Below are 19,074 nucleotides of genomic sequence, written 5' to 3' on the forward strand. Positions count from 1 at the left end.
TATGCAATAGTTATTTACGTAACAAGTGCGGAAAAGACGATTTCCCGCACGAGTAGTGATTGACTCACACGAGTGCCGGAGTTGACGGGAACGAGTACCAGTTGAGCACACAAGTGCGTAACACGAGTGTGATCGCAAGGTACGAGTTACTGTCACCGGCCACGAGTGCGAGTCTATCACACGAGTGCGGGAAATCGTCCCGCACGAGTTGTGTACAAGTTTTTTTGCAATGTGTGAGGAAAATAGGTACAAAATAGGTTTGAATTTTGATTTCCAGTGTGTAGCAAAGTTTTTCCGGTGTGTGGCAAAACCTTTGCCGAACACCTTTGTCGCACACTATGTGGGAAAATCGATTTTCCACTCTAATACCAGTGCGGAAAACATCAATTTTCCGCACACTATTGCGAAAATAGTAGTTTTCCTACGAGTTTGAAAAGTCTTTGTTTGCGAACCGAGAGATTTGCGGCCCGAGCCGAAGGCGAGGTCCGTAACGAGGTTCGTAAAGGAGACTTTTCGAACGAGTATCGGAAAACTGTTTTTTTGCCCGAGGAAGTACCAGCCTCCCAAAACCACCCGAGGGCGGAAAAGTAATTATCTTACAAGTGCTCGAGCATAATCTGTGAATTAAAAAAATTTCCTCCAACGTTTGTCATGAATGGAGATACTTGTTTTAATCCTGAAGTTAATATCCATACTCAAAGTGTACGTGTAAAAACATTTGAAAAAAAAAATACTGTGTGCGTATGTTTAACCACCTCTTAAAATATCAAGCTTACATTTAATCCATTTTGTAAAGCGCAGTACCTTTGATGCCTCTCAAAGACCCTTGACGCGTTTCAATTTACGCGCTTTAACGACAATCCATACATAACAAAGTACACTAAGCTATACGCAGAGACACATCTCCCGTGTAAGTCTTGTATACTTTTGACGAGTTTTCCCTTATGTTTACCGAGATGATAAAAGTAATATACAGCATCAATAAAAGTTCCGGCTCTTCGTTATCATTCTCGATCACGTAGACTTCTACATTTACGTCACATTCACACGCCAAACTTTTGGAGGTATGTTCCTCGTTCTATACCTGCACAAATCTATCGTCATGTATTATATACAATATTATTATTCCTCGAGATTTGATTTGCAATTAGTATTTAATTACTATCTATCTACTCAAAAGATGATGCCTTGTAAACAAATCACGAAAAAAGAAAATCAGTACTCATTTTTATTTTTTTCATCTCGTAATGCCTACATATTTATAAATTTTTTAGTGGATTTACTGTGCGTTTGTTGATTGATGGGTAGAAGATAATTAAGTGAAATGGCGATTTTGTTGTGAACAAAAAAGAGCGGAGGGGAAAAGTTTGGTAATGAATCGGAAGATGCGCTGAGCTGATTAAATTCTTCTTTTGTATGAGGGAGAGAAAAAGAAAAAGAGAGAGAGAAGGAGAAGAAGGATCAAGCTGATCGATTGGAAAATTAAAGTACGAAAAAGGTGTGCGTGACTGATAACGTTTTAATACTGCCCTAAAAATTAGTGTGCAACAGTAAAAAATATGACGAAGCATAGTGACTTATATACAAGGCACTAACAATTGGATCTACGATAAATTTTCGTTTAAATGGCAGATAACAAAGAATTAAAATAGAGCTCATATTAATTTTAGCTGCAACTGGTGCTTTTTTAGTTATATTATCCAAGCAAATCGTTCGTCTGATCAAACGTTGACCTTTACTACTGAATTATTAACAGCACACGTGTAAAGAGTCTAAAGTGCTGATTCCAAAATATGAAATGGGTTACCACCATCATAGGCAGTTAATACCTGTAACCTCATGTATTGTTGTGGTAACCACGCTCTTCAACTCTCATCCCCCCTCAGTACTTCACGTCTCATATTCCATGAAGCACGGAACTCGTGCACAAAACGGCTGACTACGTTTTATAACCATCCCCGGGGATTCGCTCGACTGCTGTACAGCGACAGTCATCTGTCTGAAATGTCAAACCTGCACAACAATGCACATGGGAACTTTTAACACTCGACCGTGGAAAGAACAGCTCTATTCGTGGAACCACAATACTGTGCGTGTCATTTAATATGAGATGCCAGAAAAGACGTGTAAATAAGTATTATGTGCTGGAGCTTAGCTTGCCATTGCAGTTCCAAAAATCCTTGGTATTTCCTCGTTTCATCGAGGCAGGTGTAGGATCCGAGATCTCTATAGTAACGAGCGTAATTCCTTATCCGTTTTCTAGCAATGATTGCTAGTGCATCAGATATACAGGTACAGTTGATGTATGTAGTTGGAGCTTTGTGTTTCCTCTATTTGAAGTATTTGCTGTTCTTTATCTGCTGCATCTTCGATCTTGCTTGTTGTGCTACTCATTAGAATATTCATTGATTGCCGGAGGTCAGTAGATTTAAATTATTGGGAGGTAAGCTTTTTTTTTTTAGTGTACAAGTGCACATCGACGTAGGAAAGAGCATTGGTTTTCAGTGTTTGTCTTCTGTTGAATAATTAATGCTACTGAAGTGTAGTTAATCTGATTTAAATTCGAGCTTTTCAATAAAGACCGAGAAAAAGTGGAATCAAATCGAGGTCGCATTAGTGACAGAGATAAATTTGATTTGACTGTATTTATATATATTTACTCTGAGCCACAGGTCAGTTGTTTGAAAAAAAAAAAAAAAAAAAAAAAAATACAGTTTATGGTACAACTCTAGATTTTAGTAATTTTGGAGTACCCTAAAATTAGATAATGCTTGTAGTAGGAAAAAAATAGTAGTTATACCATGGGTTTTAGGTGTAATCTTAACAGACGGAGTGAGGATAAGATCAATTACTGAGCTAGAAACATAATAAAACAGATTCTAAATACATACGTTTCATCTTAAAAAAAAACTTCTTTACAGCTTGCATTATTTGTAATCAGCTTAGCATAATCAGCCTTCATTACTAACGTCTTATTGAATATTTTGTTCGTTAATCTCTAAGAAAACATCGATCTTCGTGCTCCATGGATTTTTCAGGTATCGCACGACGAAGAAGGGAATCGATCGAGCTCGAGAGAAATTTATTAATTCACAGGCTTTCCTTCTATACCATGAGAAGTCGTAGGGGGATGCTTATAAGCAAAGCCAAGTTCGTCAACGCAATCGTGAGATCTTACATGTACTTAAACCCTGAATATCTCGTCACTACAAGCACACAGTTCAATTCTCATTAACCCCTCCTGTCACAGTATCTAACTCCAACGCGCTTGTGCGACGTGATCCAACTAATCTGGTGTACACATGCGTATTAGAAAAAAGCTCCCCTATCTTTTGACCCTCACCGTCACCCTCATTCGTTAAATACATTATCTGACGGTGTCTGTGACCTGTAACGTTCTACTTTTTCTTCATCCCATCTGATGTGTTTCTGTCAAGGCACTGGGATGAGTTTGTGATTAACGCAAAAATAATGATGTGAAAAAAAAAATACGTAGAAATAAAAGTTGTATAACTCACGGGTTCCATCGAAGCGAGTGGCGATGGTATCGAGGAAGGTGTTTTGAGGCGCGAGCAGGCCCTTCCTGGCCGGCATCGGGGCCAACCCAACGCGCTGCTTGGCGCTTGAACCTGTAATCACATGAAAAACATATATTGACGCACTTTGTAATTAATATTATCTACAACAGTGGGATGTACAGAAACAATAAATAACGCATTGTTGGCTAGTGTTTATCTTTAAATAAACAAAATTTTTAAAATTTCTTAAAAGTAAGTTTTATAATGTTTTTGATTGACGTAGGTATTATGATTTTTCATCTAAGTTATTATTTACGTCTAGTTATTTCCTAATCAAGTATGAAGTTTCATTTTTTATCAACTAAAGGATAACAATGGCATTGAAAAGATCATGCAAAGTGCTTGTTATTTCATATAATGTGTTAAAAAAATGCGTTGTGGAATAACAGGGGGTGGAACGAGTGATGTCACTGGACGGCGTCAATCGTGGGTTGATAGAGCTATACATAATACCTTACGCCATACGAATGGCATTTTTATTTGTTAAGAAGTTACGTATACCAACGACAGCTTCGTGGCAAGATTTATAGCAAGCTAGTTTTCAAGAAATGGAAAGCACATTCGTGCACAATCGTGACTCGTTAACAATTTCATTCGTTTATAACTTTCTAACATTTCATTGTGTGTAACTAAAACATTTCTAACTATAACAGGTTGGTCGAGTTTTTTTAAAAATTCACTGCCCTTGAATGGGAAATAAATAGTTAGAGGTGTGTTTTTTTAAGTTCAGGCGTAGGGGAAAAAAGAAAACAGAAAAATAGAGCAGTAGCTAAACCTTGAATATGAAAACGTAGGAAAACAGTGCGTGAATTCTTAAATTGTCATCTTCAATAGTATGAATCATTCAAAGTAGGAGGATGTACATTTTTCAAGTCTCAAAAGGCCTCAAAGTCAATTTACACGCTTCGTAAGACCATGACTTAGAATATCTTGTAAAATTTTTACGAGCCCCTCGCACGCGTCAAGTTTTTGTCTTCTCATCGAACAAACGCGAAGCAAAACGTTCACTTTCCAGGCAAATCTGTGAGAGACATGAAAAATTCAATAAGTGATAATAAAAACTCGACTAAGAGCTCCTCTCAGTATATTTTAATAAGTAGAACATGATTTATGAACATACATAATTAAAAAGACTTTTTATCGATGCAACTGTACGAAATACTCCTAACAAGTTGAGTTTTTAACGAGTCTGCTGATATGGTAGTACACTTTTTTTACTCATGTCATGAATATAATTTATAATCGAGAGAAAGCATTTAGCTCATGAATATCCATAATTACAGTATATAATAAATTAATGCTCAATAATATATGTATGATACGCCACGACTTGGATAACCACAACGTGTGGTGTGGTGGCGGTCGATCGCAGAACAACTACTGTTGAATTTATAAACGAGAATAATTAAAAGTCACGGAATATTGTTGATTAATCTAATTAACTGTGTCCCAATTTTTTTATTGCCAAGAGAAAAAAAAGTTGAAAGACCCAACTAGATTTGACGCATAATTACGGTGAAACCTTTCAATTAAATAATCGCTTTTAACGAAACCCCGTGGAACTTCCGCAACTGCTACTGTTAATTCAAACTGAACCTTCATTACAATTTGTTGGTAAAAACATAGAAACACCTGCAAACAGTCGATGATATAGTGCAACTTCAGATAGCATACCTGCTTTGATTCTGATTTATGTGGGTAAATTAATTTCAATGGCACTGCTGTAGTTAATTTTCGTCGATTTTTTTTTTTCACAAACTTTTGATCACATTGTATGTTCATATTTACATTTTAGATTAACATTTTATCAAATTTTTCAATGCAGCAAAAATGATACCACTACGAAGTGCCATAAGTAGTAACATTCCAAGAATGGTCAGACAAGCGTCAGTCACCCTTTTACGGGATGAACTCGATTCGCAGCTTTTTCCGTGTATCATGGCAATCTCGGAATCACAAATTTCTAAAGCACAACGCAAACAAGCCCTCGATATCAGTTTCCATCCTCTTGATTCGAATTTTTGCAAAGCACACAAAAATCAACTATCAAATACCATCAGCCCAGACAGAGCCGAAAAAATCAAAGCGCTTCAAAATCGAATCTCCACTGCTCGGTAATTCCACGTACGCGTGTAAACACAAAGAAACACACATCTGACGTCGCAATCAGCCAAGCTCCGTCATCCTGTTGACACACGAGTTTGGTTTTAGCTCGAAACGAGAGGGAAAGAGAGAGAGAGAGAGAGAGAGAGAGAGAGAGAGAGAGAAAAACACCCACACAGCTCCCCTTCGTTAGGCACAAAAAGACCTTGAAGCCGAGGCTTGTTTCTGCTTCTCTTCGAAAAATCCCCGACCCACGTCTCTATTCTCGCATCTCACGGCTGCTTTTTCTCCGCGTGTCTTATTTATCTTCGTCAGAGGCTTCTTTCGTGGGATACTGTCTTTTGCGAGGCGGGTGCTAAATTCGAGGATGCACAATTATCGCGTTGCTACGGGGAAAAGATGCTGCTCGGCATTATACTTTGCTTTGCAATTAATTATCGTCATTGAGACTTTTTGGATCTCTCTCTATGTCACTTTTACTGTGATGATTTTGTAAAATCTTTGTCATCTGTTTCATTTCAAAAGGTCCTAATCATCTTACAGGAGATGTGTCACTTGCAGTTCAACAAATTGTGGTTCAAGCATCTTTAAGTACTTTGACGTAAAGTGTTAAATGTAGTTTCATAGAGGAATATTTAATTACACGGTCGTTTTGACAAAATTTCATGGATCCAATAATGAAGAAACCGAGCTTCAAAAGCTTTGAGTAAAGCAAACCTCGATGCTCTTACAATCGTATCTTATCGCAAGAATCCATTGCAATCGGGATTGTATTTGCAAGGTGACAGATTTTTGACTTATACAATACTTCTTTTTGGCTTCACTTGTACCAATAATAAAAAAAAAATTATTTACACAAAGTTATCAATGACGGTGATGGATAGTAGAGCAAAAATATAGGTGCGTTGTTCAAAATCTTCAAAAAAGCTCAACACTACAAAGAAGTTTTTATGAAATACGTCAAATTGGTTGAAGAAATTTATCGTTATTGTATTGTTCGATATTATGTTTAATGAATTGTAAGTATGGAGTTTATGTGGCTGTGCTTTTAAAGTAGACGATTAATACAAGTACTGACGATTAATTAGTACAAGTACTGTGATAATGGTTCATACAGTTAGTTGCAAAGTCAGCGTCATTCAACTGAGCTGAAGTTAGTGAAAAGTTCCTGCTATGCAAAACTTTACGTGCTTATCGTATGTCAAAAATGTACAGCAAATGAATAATCTAAAGGCAAGAGCGTTTAATAGTGTTTCCTAGAATTCAAGCAAATGAGATGGGTATTGCTCATTCAAGCAGAGTTTTGGAAAAATATTTGATTCATTATTATATTTTTATTGATACAGTATTATAAAAACCCCAATAGCAAAAAAAAAAAAAAATTACTAATGATACTCAAAGTAATGATTCTTTTTCTAGTGAACCTGAACTTTTTATTACTCTATCTTGTTTTCAATTCAACGAATTTTTTGTTCTTTTACTTTGACCTATATCATTAGGGAATAGAAATGACATTTTTCGTATTAGTTTTTTTAATAAGTAAAATAAAGGTGTAGTAAAATCCTTACACAAAGAATTGAGTCACCGCACGAAATGAAATTCCGTTATCACGTTAGTAAAAGTTCATGTGGCCCAATAGAGTTAAAAAAAAAAAAAAAAATGCTTCAACTGAATGACTCCAGGATGAATCGAGAAAGAAAAAAAAACCCTTTAATTTTTTCAAGTGAGAATCTTATTTATTTAATTGCACATTCGTGGAACATCATTGACCCAAAAATAAAGCTCAGCGTTAAAATTAATCGATATTCCAATAGGCCCTCGTATGGTATTAAAATATTGTGAACCCTCTCGACTATACATATCAGCTCCCTGATAACATTTGAAACAAAAATGGATACCTCCGTTTTTTCAATTTGCATATGCATAGAGAACTCACGCAATGTTCGCGCTTTCAAGCAGTGGAAAACAACTTTTCTGTTCTTTCATGTCAACCCAGTCAATCAGAATTTTAATTAAAAAGCTCTATGCAATTTGCATCGCAACTTTTCTCGCAGCTGTCGAATTGAACTATTAAAAATGCAAAAATTTTTGTGAGTGGATAATTTGCCACTGAAATCCAATTTTTGTTTTCCCAATATTCGCATGAGACATTTTTACTACAAAATTTTACTAGGCCGCAAATCCAAAATTCCGTTGATTTCTCCTCAAAATCTTAACTCTGCACGTACAAAGAATCCCCCACGTTTTGAATTTAACGAGTCATTCTCTTCGCTTGTATTTACGGGCACTTCATGCATGTCCAATCACACTGCTGCGTGCATATTGTACTGAACAAAGAACGAACAAACAAAGGGAGTTTGCGTTTCTCCATGTACATGCGGTCATTTTACCACTGTGTTCCGAGAAAGGGAAATTGAATATAAAAGTGAGAAAAGAATTATGATAAATGCGCCTTCAACTCGCTCCCTTTTATTCTCCCCTTTGTAGTTGGCTGGGTTCGATAGAAGAGAAAATAAGAGGAAAGGAAATTGGATTTCGCGTCTCAGCTTTCCGTAATGGCTAGTTTGAGTCACATTCGGATCGTAAGGTTTTGTGATCGATGCGTTGCATTATTCCGAAGTGTGCTCAATTAGGAAATCGTGTTTTCTTTTCTTTGTCAAGATTAGCGATGTTTTTCTTATCATAGTTTTTTACTTACGTAGTTCTTCCCAACGATTTTTCCGACGCGTATAAACAAGTTTACTAAATAGCCTCCACTATGCCTGAGGGCGAGTAACCTGAGGTTTTTGAGGGTTGGATTTGCCTTTGGCAGAAAAAATAGGGTTCGCACCTCGTGCGCATCCAACCAGGGCAAGCACAAAGAGCCCCTGGTGCTAGCCCTGGAGACCAGGTACGAAAACTACCATTTGCGACTGTGAATGACTTTAAAATTATTTCTAAACAATTGTATTCTTTGCACAACTTCAAACATGTTATTCGATGATTTTGGAAGATTTAAGAAATCTTTTTTCGCTAACTTTAAGTGTGTAGTATCTTTTGAGGAGATTGACATACCGGTGCCACCCTAAATTTTAGCAACAAACAAATGGTCCTTTATTTTGCAATCATGAGAGTAGCCAATTAAAACATTCACACTCCTTACATTCTTACTACAGATATTCAACAACCGTATAATGTCAACCTAATTTTCTAAGGAGCTGTGGAAATTTTTTTTTTCTCAGTAACTTTAGTAGTCTGGAGGTGGACGGCTTCCATCGTATTCACCTACTCACGTGCGCGCGCGCAAAAGTTCTTCTTTTTTTCCTCTTGTGTCTCGTGAAGTTTCACGCGAGCCTCACCGGTTTATCGATCCCTTTTATACGTGCAGCCCTTCTCTCACATTTATACCACTCCTCTTCCTCTCTCTCTTTCTCTTATTTTTTCTTCCTTCCCTTTTACTCGCTACAACCACCCATCTCTGAACGTATCGTTTAACTCTCACGTCTTGTAAGCTACATGTCCCTTTCTCTCGTCCCTCTGCTTTTTTCTTACATATGTTTCACACTTCGCCTTTTTTAAGAATTCACTTGGGAGTCTAGGTTCCTTTTTTTTTGTTTTTGTTACAGTACACTGTATACAGAAAAGGTTGACCCAGAGAGCCATGGCCAGATTAATGATGTCCAGACGAAGGACCGAAATGCTGTTTTTACACCTCTTCGTACAGCTTTATCTGCTCCTTGTATAAAGCTGCTATTGAATCATGTATGGTAATTAAAGTTTTGTAGGCTTGCGAGATAAGCAAGCTGGCTTATGGAGGGCCATAAAGAGAACGTAAATCGCTGACATCCGAACACACGTTTAGAGGACATGTATCAAGATTAGGGACAGCGTGGCTTTGGTCACATGGATTCGAATGATTTGTGGGGTATGCAACAACGGATAAGGATTTTTGAATTTTTTGAGAAACTTTCCGAGATAAACAAAGTAAAACATTGCATCAGCACTTTTGCCATCCATGCGATCAATTTTGCAATGTCATCGAAAAATCTATTGACTATTACTGCGGTTTCATTAAACAACCCTCCGACTAAAAAAAGTAAACCTCATTGTATCCTTTGGCTTTTTTTATTCAGCGAATTATACAAATCGTAGAGAACCACGCAGAACCAGCGAATCTTTAATACTACACAGGAATCCGGCGTAAAAAAAAAAAAAAAAAAAAAAAAAAAAACAAGAAAAAAGGAAAAAGGTAAAACACATATACTGCTGCAATACCTGCCCCATACACAGTTATTAAAGTGAGTGTGAAGCTACGCCCACGGAAGGTTCGTAATGAACTTCTGTTTTCTTCTTCCTCTTCCTATTTAAACTTGTCCTCTTTGACTTCACGCAAAAAGGATAAAAAAAAGTGCCTGCATAGACACATGATACTGAAATTTTTCCCTGTAAAAGTTTGATCATTTAATTTAATGCGCAAATAAGCTTTATTCGTTAATGGTGGCGTTGAGAATATAAAGAGGTTCATTCGCTTACGCAAGTACTGGTACGTGATGCTTTTTTTTTGTAGTTATTTTTTCAAATCCATGTTTATTTGAGGGTAAATAAATATCTTCTCTAAGGATATCGTTTATAAATTCTGATTTTCGTGGAAAATGGACAAGAGGGTTAGTTCTTTGAAAAAATGGCATGCCATTAGTTGTGTGATGTGCACGAGACCTATAAAAAATCTGTGACAAAATGTCGAAAAATTGTGGCTACTTAAAAGATTTTGGTTTGAAGAGATTTTGGGGAGATTAAAACAATACATTGTGGGTATTGAAGTACTATGTATCAATCCAGACCTTGGATTCATTTAGGATTTAGAAAATAATCTTCTGTCATAATTTTACTATGTCATAATTTGTTGCGTTTTGATTATTGTTTAGCCATAAACTTGGGAATTAAGAAAACAACTGAAATAATTCATTCGTTGTTTCTGACTAATCCAATTTTCAATTAATTAATAACTATCAGGAATAATATAACAATTTTACCAAAAGTACGTGCACATCCGAGTGATGAATTAAATTCGGCTATCAATTTCATCGATTGGAATAATTAAAGTGGGTCAACACATTTTGGAGAGATTCGTTTTTATAAAGTTAAATGTGCATTTAACCGTACGTCAAACACAGGGAGACAAAGAGAAAATAACGAATAATTGCCACTCAACAAATTGCTTCTATTTGTGATTTTCTTGCTTCTTAATTTATTAAAATAAAATCAAAACTAACGAGAAACAATAGTTTTTAAATGATTTTTCTTAAATTCCAAGCAGTTAGAAGACAAGCTGATATCCATTATTAGAAGAGCTCTTTGACTTTTATTTATTATTTTTTTTTTAAACTGACATTTTCATTGCGCCACCCGTTACTCAAACACGTGTCTAAGAATAAAAGATGTTGTTTACAGAAAAAAAATTAAAAATACCCCGCTCACACGTGCGCGACAAGCGATTTTTAGCAGCATCAGCGGCAAAGAGAGCTTTTCGAGAAAAAAGCCCGCGACACGACGCCTCGAGTGCAAATACATAAGCAAAAGTGAGGGGGGAGGGGGAGGGGGGCTCGTGGAGTGGCGTGCTAAATAGAAAATAAACAAGTAACGAGGTTCTCGACCCGTGTGAGATTTGGATACCAGCCAAAGGTTTGTCACCACCTATACACGTGTACACGTATGAAGCGACGACACCGCGCTTTGTGCAAAATCCTCGGCTGTCACCTTCGACGTCAGCAGCATTCCATCGTCCATTTCAGTCGTAAATCGTAATACAAAGGCGTTCCGCTAGAAAAAAAAAACCGAGAGGACGCGTTAACGCGCAAAGTGAGAAAACGCGGGCAGGGAAAATCCACTGGAGCAAATCGAAGACAAGGTCACGACACTGTGCCGCTCGGCTGGGGTATCTCAAAATATAAATGAGCCTATGGTTGCCGTGTGTTCCCGTGAGGTAGGTAGCTTTGATCGCGCTGAGTGGAGTACTCACGGGCACTGGCAAATAATTTTATTTTTCGCCCTTCGTTTCTCCAAAGCTTGGATTTTTGATGAAGGTCTGCCGATGGAGACTTTTCTGATATCCTTGCTCTTTGACACCTTTACGATTCTCGTTCAAGAGAACATGGACTTTAATCGAGATTTAAATACTTCTCGTATACATATCGGATCTGTCGGAAGCTCAAATTTTCATTACTGTTTTTGACTCCACATTTTATTGGTCGATCGGATGTGAGTTGAGAGCCGTCGATTTTTTTCTTTTTTCCTGCCTGCTTAATTACTGGACAAGCTTTTCCGATACCCAGTCCATCTTGAAGGCTCTCTACAGTTATTTTTTAGTGCACCATTATTTTTTTTATTTTTTTTTTATTTTCTACAATTGAAGCGATTCGCAGTGGCTTTTAAAACTTATAATTTCTCCATCATTGATTCAAGTAAAAAATAACTCGAGAAAAAACAGAAATTGAAAGCCCTTCTGAGCTTGAGCATAAAAAGAAAAGTGGGCTTTTCGCGTCTAGTATTGTAAGACTGTTAGAAGATTGGTCTCCCCTCTCCTAATACACGACTAGAAACACATTATGAGTATTAGGCCAAATCTTCTTTAGATCTACACTTTCCTTTCTCTTTCTCTCTGTTCATCCTTTGGTGTTATGGTTGAGGGGGAATATAGAAAGGCACGTCACATGACACTGTATCGATTAGCCGATAGTATACAGATGATTGTGGAAGAAAAATATTTTCGAATTTTCGCGTTAACTACCCCACGATTAATGAAAAGCCTCAGGCTTCGCTGTGCTATACTACTTATTATTCTGTTCTATTTTTTTTTTATTTTTTTTTTTTTTTCCCACAGCAGACCAGATTTCTTCCACCTCGTGGTTACACATGTGGCTCAGGACGAAAAAAAAGGCAATCTCGTGGCAAGGATTTCCTTTTTTTTCGAGACCACACGAGCTAGAGAAAAAGAGATACGTTTCACATCTGACGGAATTCACGAGCGATTTTTGCACAGGATTTACATTTTTCACCCCCGTCACACCTGAGCTCCCATACTCCGCCGAGTGGAAGAAAGGAGGTCAAAACACGACTGTGTTTGTTGCATGGAGGGTACTACGAAGAAAACCAGTGGGTCTTTTATTCGAGAGAGGAACGGAAAATTATCCCAGACCAGGTCAAAAGAGGCTCACTCGAGGTACTTTCGGCTATTGTTCGACTTCTTTTTTTATAGGCATATATTTTTTTATTTCTCGCACGAGGGGGCTGGTTTTAATAGTCAGCGCCGATTTTTATCACAATGCGTATACAATCGATCACGAGGATCTGTTAGATAACGGATGAAAGAAAGAGGGAGCGGTAAGCTCCAGTTTTATGAAAAAAACCCTCGCTTGATCGCAAGATATTTTCGGGTCTTCTGATTTTTGTGCGGAAAAATGTAGGTTTTATTTTTTATAGTATTACGTTGGATTTTTTTGTTTTTTGTACACACATATTATTGTTAAAACGTATGACATTTTCTATCATTTCTCAACTTGAGGTACTCCTAAACTCAAATCGGTTAACTGCTCTCAGTTGAGGGGGGGAAAAAACAACCCTTAACATTTATAACACTCTGGTACATGCGTAGAATTTTTTTTTTTTTCTGAAATTCCGAAAAAAAGAAACCCCAGCTGCAAACAACTCACGCGTGGATTCCAAAGCATAGTCCGATGAGATTGCGTCATGCAAGCCCGAGATAAAAGCCATTCTCTGTCGAGGGTAGGGCGAAAAGTTACCGGTTAACGCGTAGATAACTTTTAATCGATCCCACCCACGCGAGTTTGCCTCCGGAGCGTCGCGATAAAAACCTCAGGGAGCGAAATCACGACGGACTTCAAGCGACACCCGGCTCTTGCTGATTTTATCAACTCCCTCTCTCTCTCCTCGCATTGGCGCATTTTATTAAAATAACACACACGCAGTATAGTAAGGGCACGTCGATCGATCGAGCGGGAAAAAAATGTAATGCGCACAGTTCACTGGTTCACTCGCGAGAGTGTTGTATATGGTACATATGTATGTATGTGCGCGGCGCAGCTGTTGCCGCACGAGAAAACAAACTTGCGCTACATTTGCTACGCCGATCCATAAATTCGCGGGTTACGAGCTGAAACAGTATTCAACGGTAAGTACATTAGTTGCTCGGTGCGCGTTGTCGCGCCGATAGCCGATGTTCGTTTTTTGAGTCTTATGTTTTTATGTTTTTTTTTTTTTAATGGTACAACTTCCGAATGTTAGGTTTTTGAAAAGTGAGAAAGTAGCGTGTACATACCACAAAAATGGTTGGAGTTAGTAGTACTCGAGGCTGCGTGAAGTCAACAATTCGGTGTGATCGGGTGCTGAGTGTTTACGAAAAACGAGAGCGAACGTAACAAAGGTTACTACCTCGAGAAAGAACTTCATTTCACTTTTTATGTAGGAAGATAAAATTAATCTCTTTGTTTTTGCAAGCCACAGGGTGTATCTCTTCTTTCTTCGATGGTTTTTTTAACTACTGTTTCGTCAATTCCTCAGTTGACTGTACATTTGATAACTACTTTGTGAAATTTGATGTGGTGGTGAGTGTGGAATCGCGTAGAGAAAGAAACTAGAGGAATATACACACCATATCGATCTATAATTAGTCGGTGGACCCAATAAAGGCGGCGTACGAAGTCTCGAGGTTGATGACTTTGTGATTGCATTTTGAGGGTAAGTTGGGCTAAGAGAACCGTAATTACTTTTGATATTGAAGGTAATGAAGCGGTAAGTGGAGAATAAGGATATATGATAACACTGCAAAAAAAAATTAAGCCACAGGCAATTGCTGTTTTCTTGACGTGAGAAATATAATCTTCGGATTTTATTTTTCATGTCTAATTCGCACTTGATTGTGGAAAGTAATTTTTTTTAAATCCATTCTTGAACTTAAGGTTAATAAAAAAAAAAATCAAGGCATGTAGGTCGTCAAACTTAAATTGTATGACGAAAGTTCGATAAAAAATTCTGTACACGTCATGATTCACTATTTGGATTTTCGCAATAAAATTTAGAAAAGGGCGAGATGATACTATTTTTCAGGATTTTAAAAACTTGAAGATTCTGTTTTGTTTGACTATTACAACGGGATGAGCTCAATTATATTAGAAAACGCAAAAAATTTAGGGAAACACAAGTATAACGCGATCGAAAATTTTATCATCAAAGTAAGAGCGTTACGGCAATCTATTTATAAACACATCGTAAATGAATCGAGTAATCAATTTGAGTAGTGGTTTTTATTTCCCCAAAAGCACAGAAAGCTTCAAACAGATCGATGAAAGGTAAACATTTTTTAACTCAATGAAAGTCATTTTGCCGTTGGTCTCTCGGTTGATAAAATACTTTTCAAAACTCACCCATATCACGAGCTTTTTTTTGCACCCAATTATAAGTAAAAGGTCCAAAGCCACATGTAACTAGAAAAAGAAGATCCACATGTCCACCAACACAGCACAAGAGCACGAACTCCGGAAGTGTGTCTCTACGTGACGTACACCAACATGCAACGATCAAAACAAAAAAAGTTAGTCACATTGACTTTACTCAATATGAAGAGCGTACGACTCCGTATTCCAGAGATAACTCATCGTGGGACAAATTCATCCACCGAACGAATAATGAGAAATCAGCATCCATTTGGTGCGATCGTGACGAGCGTACTAAGAGAAGAGAATACGCGTACGCGTGAGCTTGATTCGTCTTTTGGTTCCCCTACCCTCTTTCCTCTGTGTGCGTGTGTGGTGTATATTCGGAAATACAAACCCGGCAAATTTAAAATAGACTCTGGAGCGCCAGGGACGAGGAGTGGGACGGGCGTACTATAGGTACACACGGAGCGCGATAGAAGCTTTCATTCTCGAACTACCTATATTCTTAACGTAGACTGATTCTTTTCGTGAGAGTGCTTTTTTTGTTAATGAGCACAAAACTCTTACGTGGACCGCAGCAGTGACATTCTTGTTTTCACGCCTCAATCGACAAAGGTATTGCTTTCTAAGTTAATTTTTGCAAAAACTACATTTTTGTTAATTTCCAGAGCCACGGTGTAGGCTTTGAAGAAGTTTAATAAACTGCTGAAACGTCGAGTTTTCCCTTCAATCAATTGTTGTGATTCTTACACTTGATCAAGTAGTAACAGCCTGTTATGGTAAGACATTCGTGAAAGAGATTTTAATATCCTTCGGTTTCAGTATTTCGTTTTTTTTGTTGCATTTTAATTTGTTATCAATAATTATAATTTGTGTTCTTAATATTATTGTGAAGAATGTTTTCACCTTATTTCATATTATTATTTAAATTTTTAGATTTGCATTAAAGTTACCCCTTTTTTTTATATGCAAAAACGTAAAGGGAAGCAAAACAAATTCCACATCCAAATCAGACTGCAATGTAGGTTGAATTGTGGTTGTGAATATTATTGGAAAATTTGTAAAAATTTATACTTTTTATGAGTGGTTGAATGTTATATGTATACACGTGAGCGAGTCAGAGTCCGATATTAATGTTTTTTGCATACATTCACTCGAATAAAAGAAAACTCGGAGAAAAGCAACATTTATTCGACTTTTGACATTCAACCATTATAAGCACATATTTTTATGTTTGATAATCTTCTCATATCGTAATTCATAAAATAAAAAAATTCAATTTGGTTTTAAAATACTTGAATCTAAAAGGTATTTTTGTTTATTTTTTGTTTTTCAATCAACATTGGAGTCCACCAAAAAAATATCCTGCCGCACGTCATAAAACTCTGTGCACCTTGCTATCCTCAGCCCTTTCCCACCCTTCCCTCCCATAAAACCTTCCTTGGTCCTCGTTGGGAACAGCCCGGGGTTCCAGCTCCCAATGAGATACAAACTTTACGATATCTTAATAATTTTAACCCTCAGCTGCTCTGACTTTCTCGTAAAACAACACTCACCCCTTCACCTCCTGAGCAGCGGTAAGGTAATATAAGACACAATATCTCCTATCCCTCGTTCGGCAGTAACCATCGTGATTTCAGCCCCTAGTTCCTTTTTATTAATATGTCTGTCTGTCGTGCTTCTCCACAATGAAATTGCAAGCTGTTCTGGCAAAACTCGATGGCCTTTTTTTTTTAAAAAGTTTTTCTAAATACTATTAGTTTTTATCTTTATAACGACAGCCATCACAATACAGCTGTTGCATGTATTTGCATTCGTTTGAAATTGGCTCTTTTGCATGTAAAAAATACATTTTTGCTGTAAAATATAACACTGCAGTGGAAAAAATTTTCATCGAAATGAATAGTACACGTGGCTTCCTTTCTTTTATTCTTTCCATGCCCCATCAGTTTTTTACGTTCATATTTTTCACTGTGCGGGTTTGAAAGAAAGAAAAAGGTTCCTGTATCAGTTTTATGAGAATTTTATCAGTTAAAGCGAAAGTTGCAATTTACTCTTATGATACGGAGAAACGTATACGGTATTTACTCGTGATAAAAAAGATGTATCCTTTTTCTTCACTTAAAATAATGCCAAAAAAAATTGGATTACTATATGTTGCATAGAAGTTTTTGTGTCAGTACTATTTGATAGATAAGTAAGAAATTTAAAATGATAAATTGATTTCATCATTTACGCTAAACAAAACTGGATAGACACAAAAAACGTACGGTTTTAAAGTTTATGAGCGAAAATATAGGAGGACTGGAAAATAAAAATTCATTGCTGTAATTGTTGAGCAGTTTTTTAAAATAAAAAACATCCTGTATTGATACAACAATTTTACATTTCAGTCATGATGAAGTACTTCCTATTTTAATTGAATAAAAACTTAGTTGAACTAATTACCATCTCAGTCTTTAATTATAAAGTGTTTATAATTTGTTGAGCAAATGTCCAACTATTTTTGAAGCTAAGAGAGCTAAATATTAATTAATCCAACAAACGTTAAGTAAGTCGTTCAAAAGTTCAAATGATTACGTGGCTCAAAATTTGTGCTTAGTACTGTTTTTGTTGAAAATTATACGATATTTTTGTTAATCACTCTATTTTATTATGATTGATTTCTTTAGGTCAAGATATTTTCTAATCAACCAATTTATTATATGATACTATTTGACGAAACATTTATTACAGTAAATTTCGTTAACTTCGAGATATGAGTAGTAGAAACAAAGACTTATTTGTTACGTTTTGGCATTTTTTTCTATTGAAAAGGAGATACGGGATGTAAAATTTTCCTGAAGAATCGCATGCCTTTCAACAATACTCAGTGAAAAGAAACACATTTTTCTCTTTACTTGTAATGGGTAATACTCGGAAATTTTTTTTATTTCACCCCCAAAACAACAAGCCCCGTTGTACAAACAAAACCGCTCACATTTCCCATCCGAAGAAAAAAAAAGTTTTGTTTCCCGTCTGTCCGCCAATTCACCTTTATTGTTCGGATTAAGTAACTGGCCTTAAATTAAGAGAAAAAGAGAGCAGCCAAAACAAAACAAATGGAAGAAAAGCCCCGAATTCACGCTAGCCTCTGTTTCCAACATAAACCATCTCGTAATTTTTCTCCCCTGCTTCGATCGAAAGATACGACCAATTCGAGAATACACAGAAAAGTTTTGGCGATACTCAAAGAAGAAAAAAAAATTTTATTACGCACGAAAAGCCGAGGGAATCCGAAAATTACGAAGCGTCGTCTAAAAAAGTGAGAAAATACGTGAAACTCCAGTAGCCTAGTCTCCAGAAGCTCGGCCCGCCTTTTTCCCCCCCAAGCATTTGAATGTGTAACAACGTGTGCGATGCAAAAGCCAACGTACCTTAAATATAATACAAAGCCACGGCTCAGTGCCGGACAAGCATCATCTTTCAGACGATACGAGGCTATCAGGTCGCAGCGTCGAGCTCGCGGTCAGCTCTAGCAATCATCGCAAGCTCGTCTGTCACATCTTTGCACTGTTTATTTCTCTTCCTTTTCTTCCCACCAACAATTATTTGTCATCAACTTATCGAACACTTTCTTACTCCGCGATGCGTTATCCAATGATCACCGCACTGTTGGACAAATCCCCACCTTCGACCGGCCAAACAATCGAAACGACCGCCAATCACACAACAAAAAGAGAGTCCAACACAAAATTCTAGTACCCTTGATTTTTTCTTCTTTTGGAGCACTTTGTAACTACTGTTTGGCGTTAGTGGTAAGCACGACTAGTTATCAAGCAACAGCGCAGCAAACGGCAACGGACGACAAAAGGAAAGTAACACACCGAGCGAAGGAACAAAAGCACGGAGTGAGCGAGCGATGGGTGCTCCTCGATGGCGTTCGCGAAACTGAGGGACCCACCACCGATGCCAGTGCGAAA

General features: G+C 37.2%; 1 protein-coding gene across 1 annotated transcript in view; it reads right to left on the reverse strand.

Moving 5' to 3' along the window:
• Positions 1-18,819, reverse strand: part of Elk (Eag-like K[+] channel) — a 90,009-nt gene extending 71,190 nt beyond the window's left edge. The window contains exons 1-2 of the mRNA XM_023392073.2: positions 18,529-18,819; positions 3,519-3,629 (exon numbers count right to left, since the gene is read on the reverse strand). Coding sequence (XP_023247841.2) covers positions 3,519-3,594 — 76 coding nt within the window. The 5' untranslated portion in view covers positions 3,595-3,629; positions 18,529-18,819. The remainder of the gene's footprint in view (positions 1-3,518; positions 3,630-18,528) is intronic.
• Between the last annotated feature and the right edge of the window lie 255 nt (positions 18,820-19,074).

This window comes from Copidosoma floridanum, unplaced genomic scaffold, assembly GCF_036245765.1.
Source record: "Copidosoma floridanum isolate Cflo_tuat_1 unplaced genomic scaffold, Cflo_Japanese_pri ptg000030l, whole genome shotgun sequence".
NCBI classification, from domain to species: Eukaryota; Metazoa; Arthropoda; class Insecta; order Hymenoptera; family Encyrtidae; genus Copidosoma; species Copidosoma floridanum.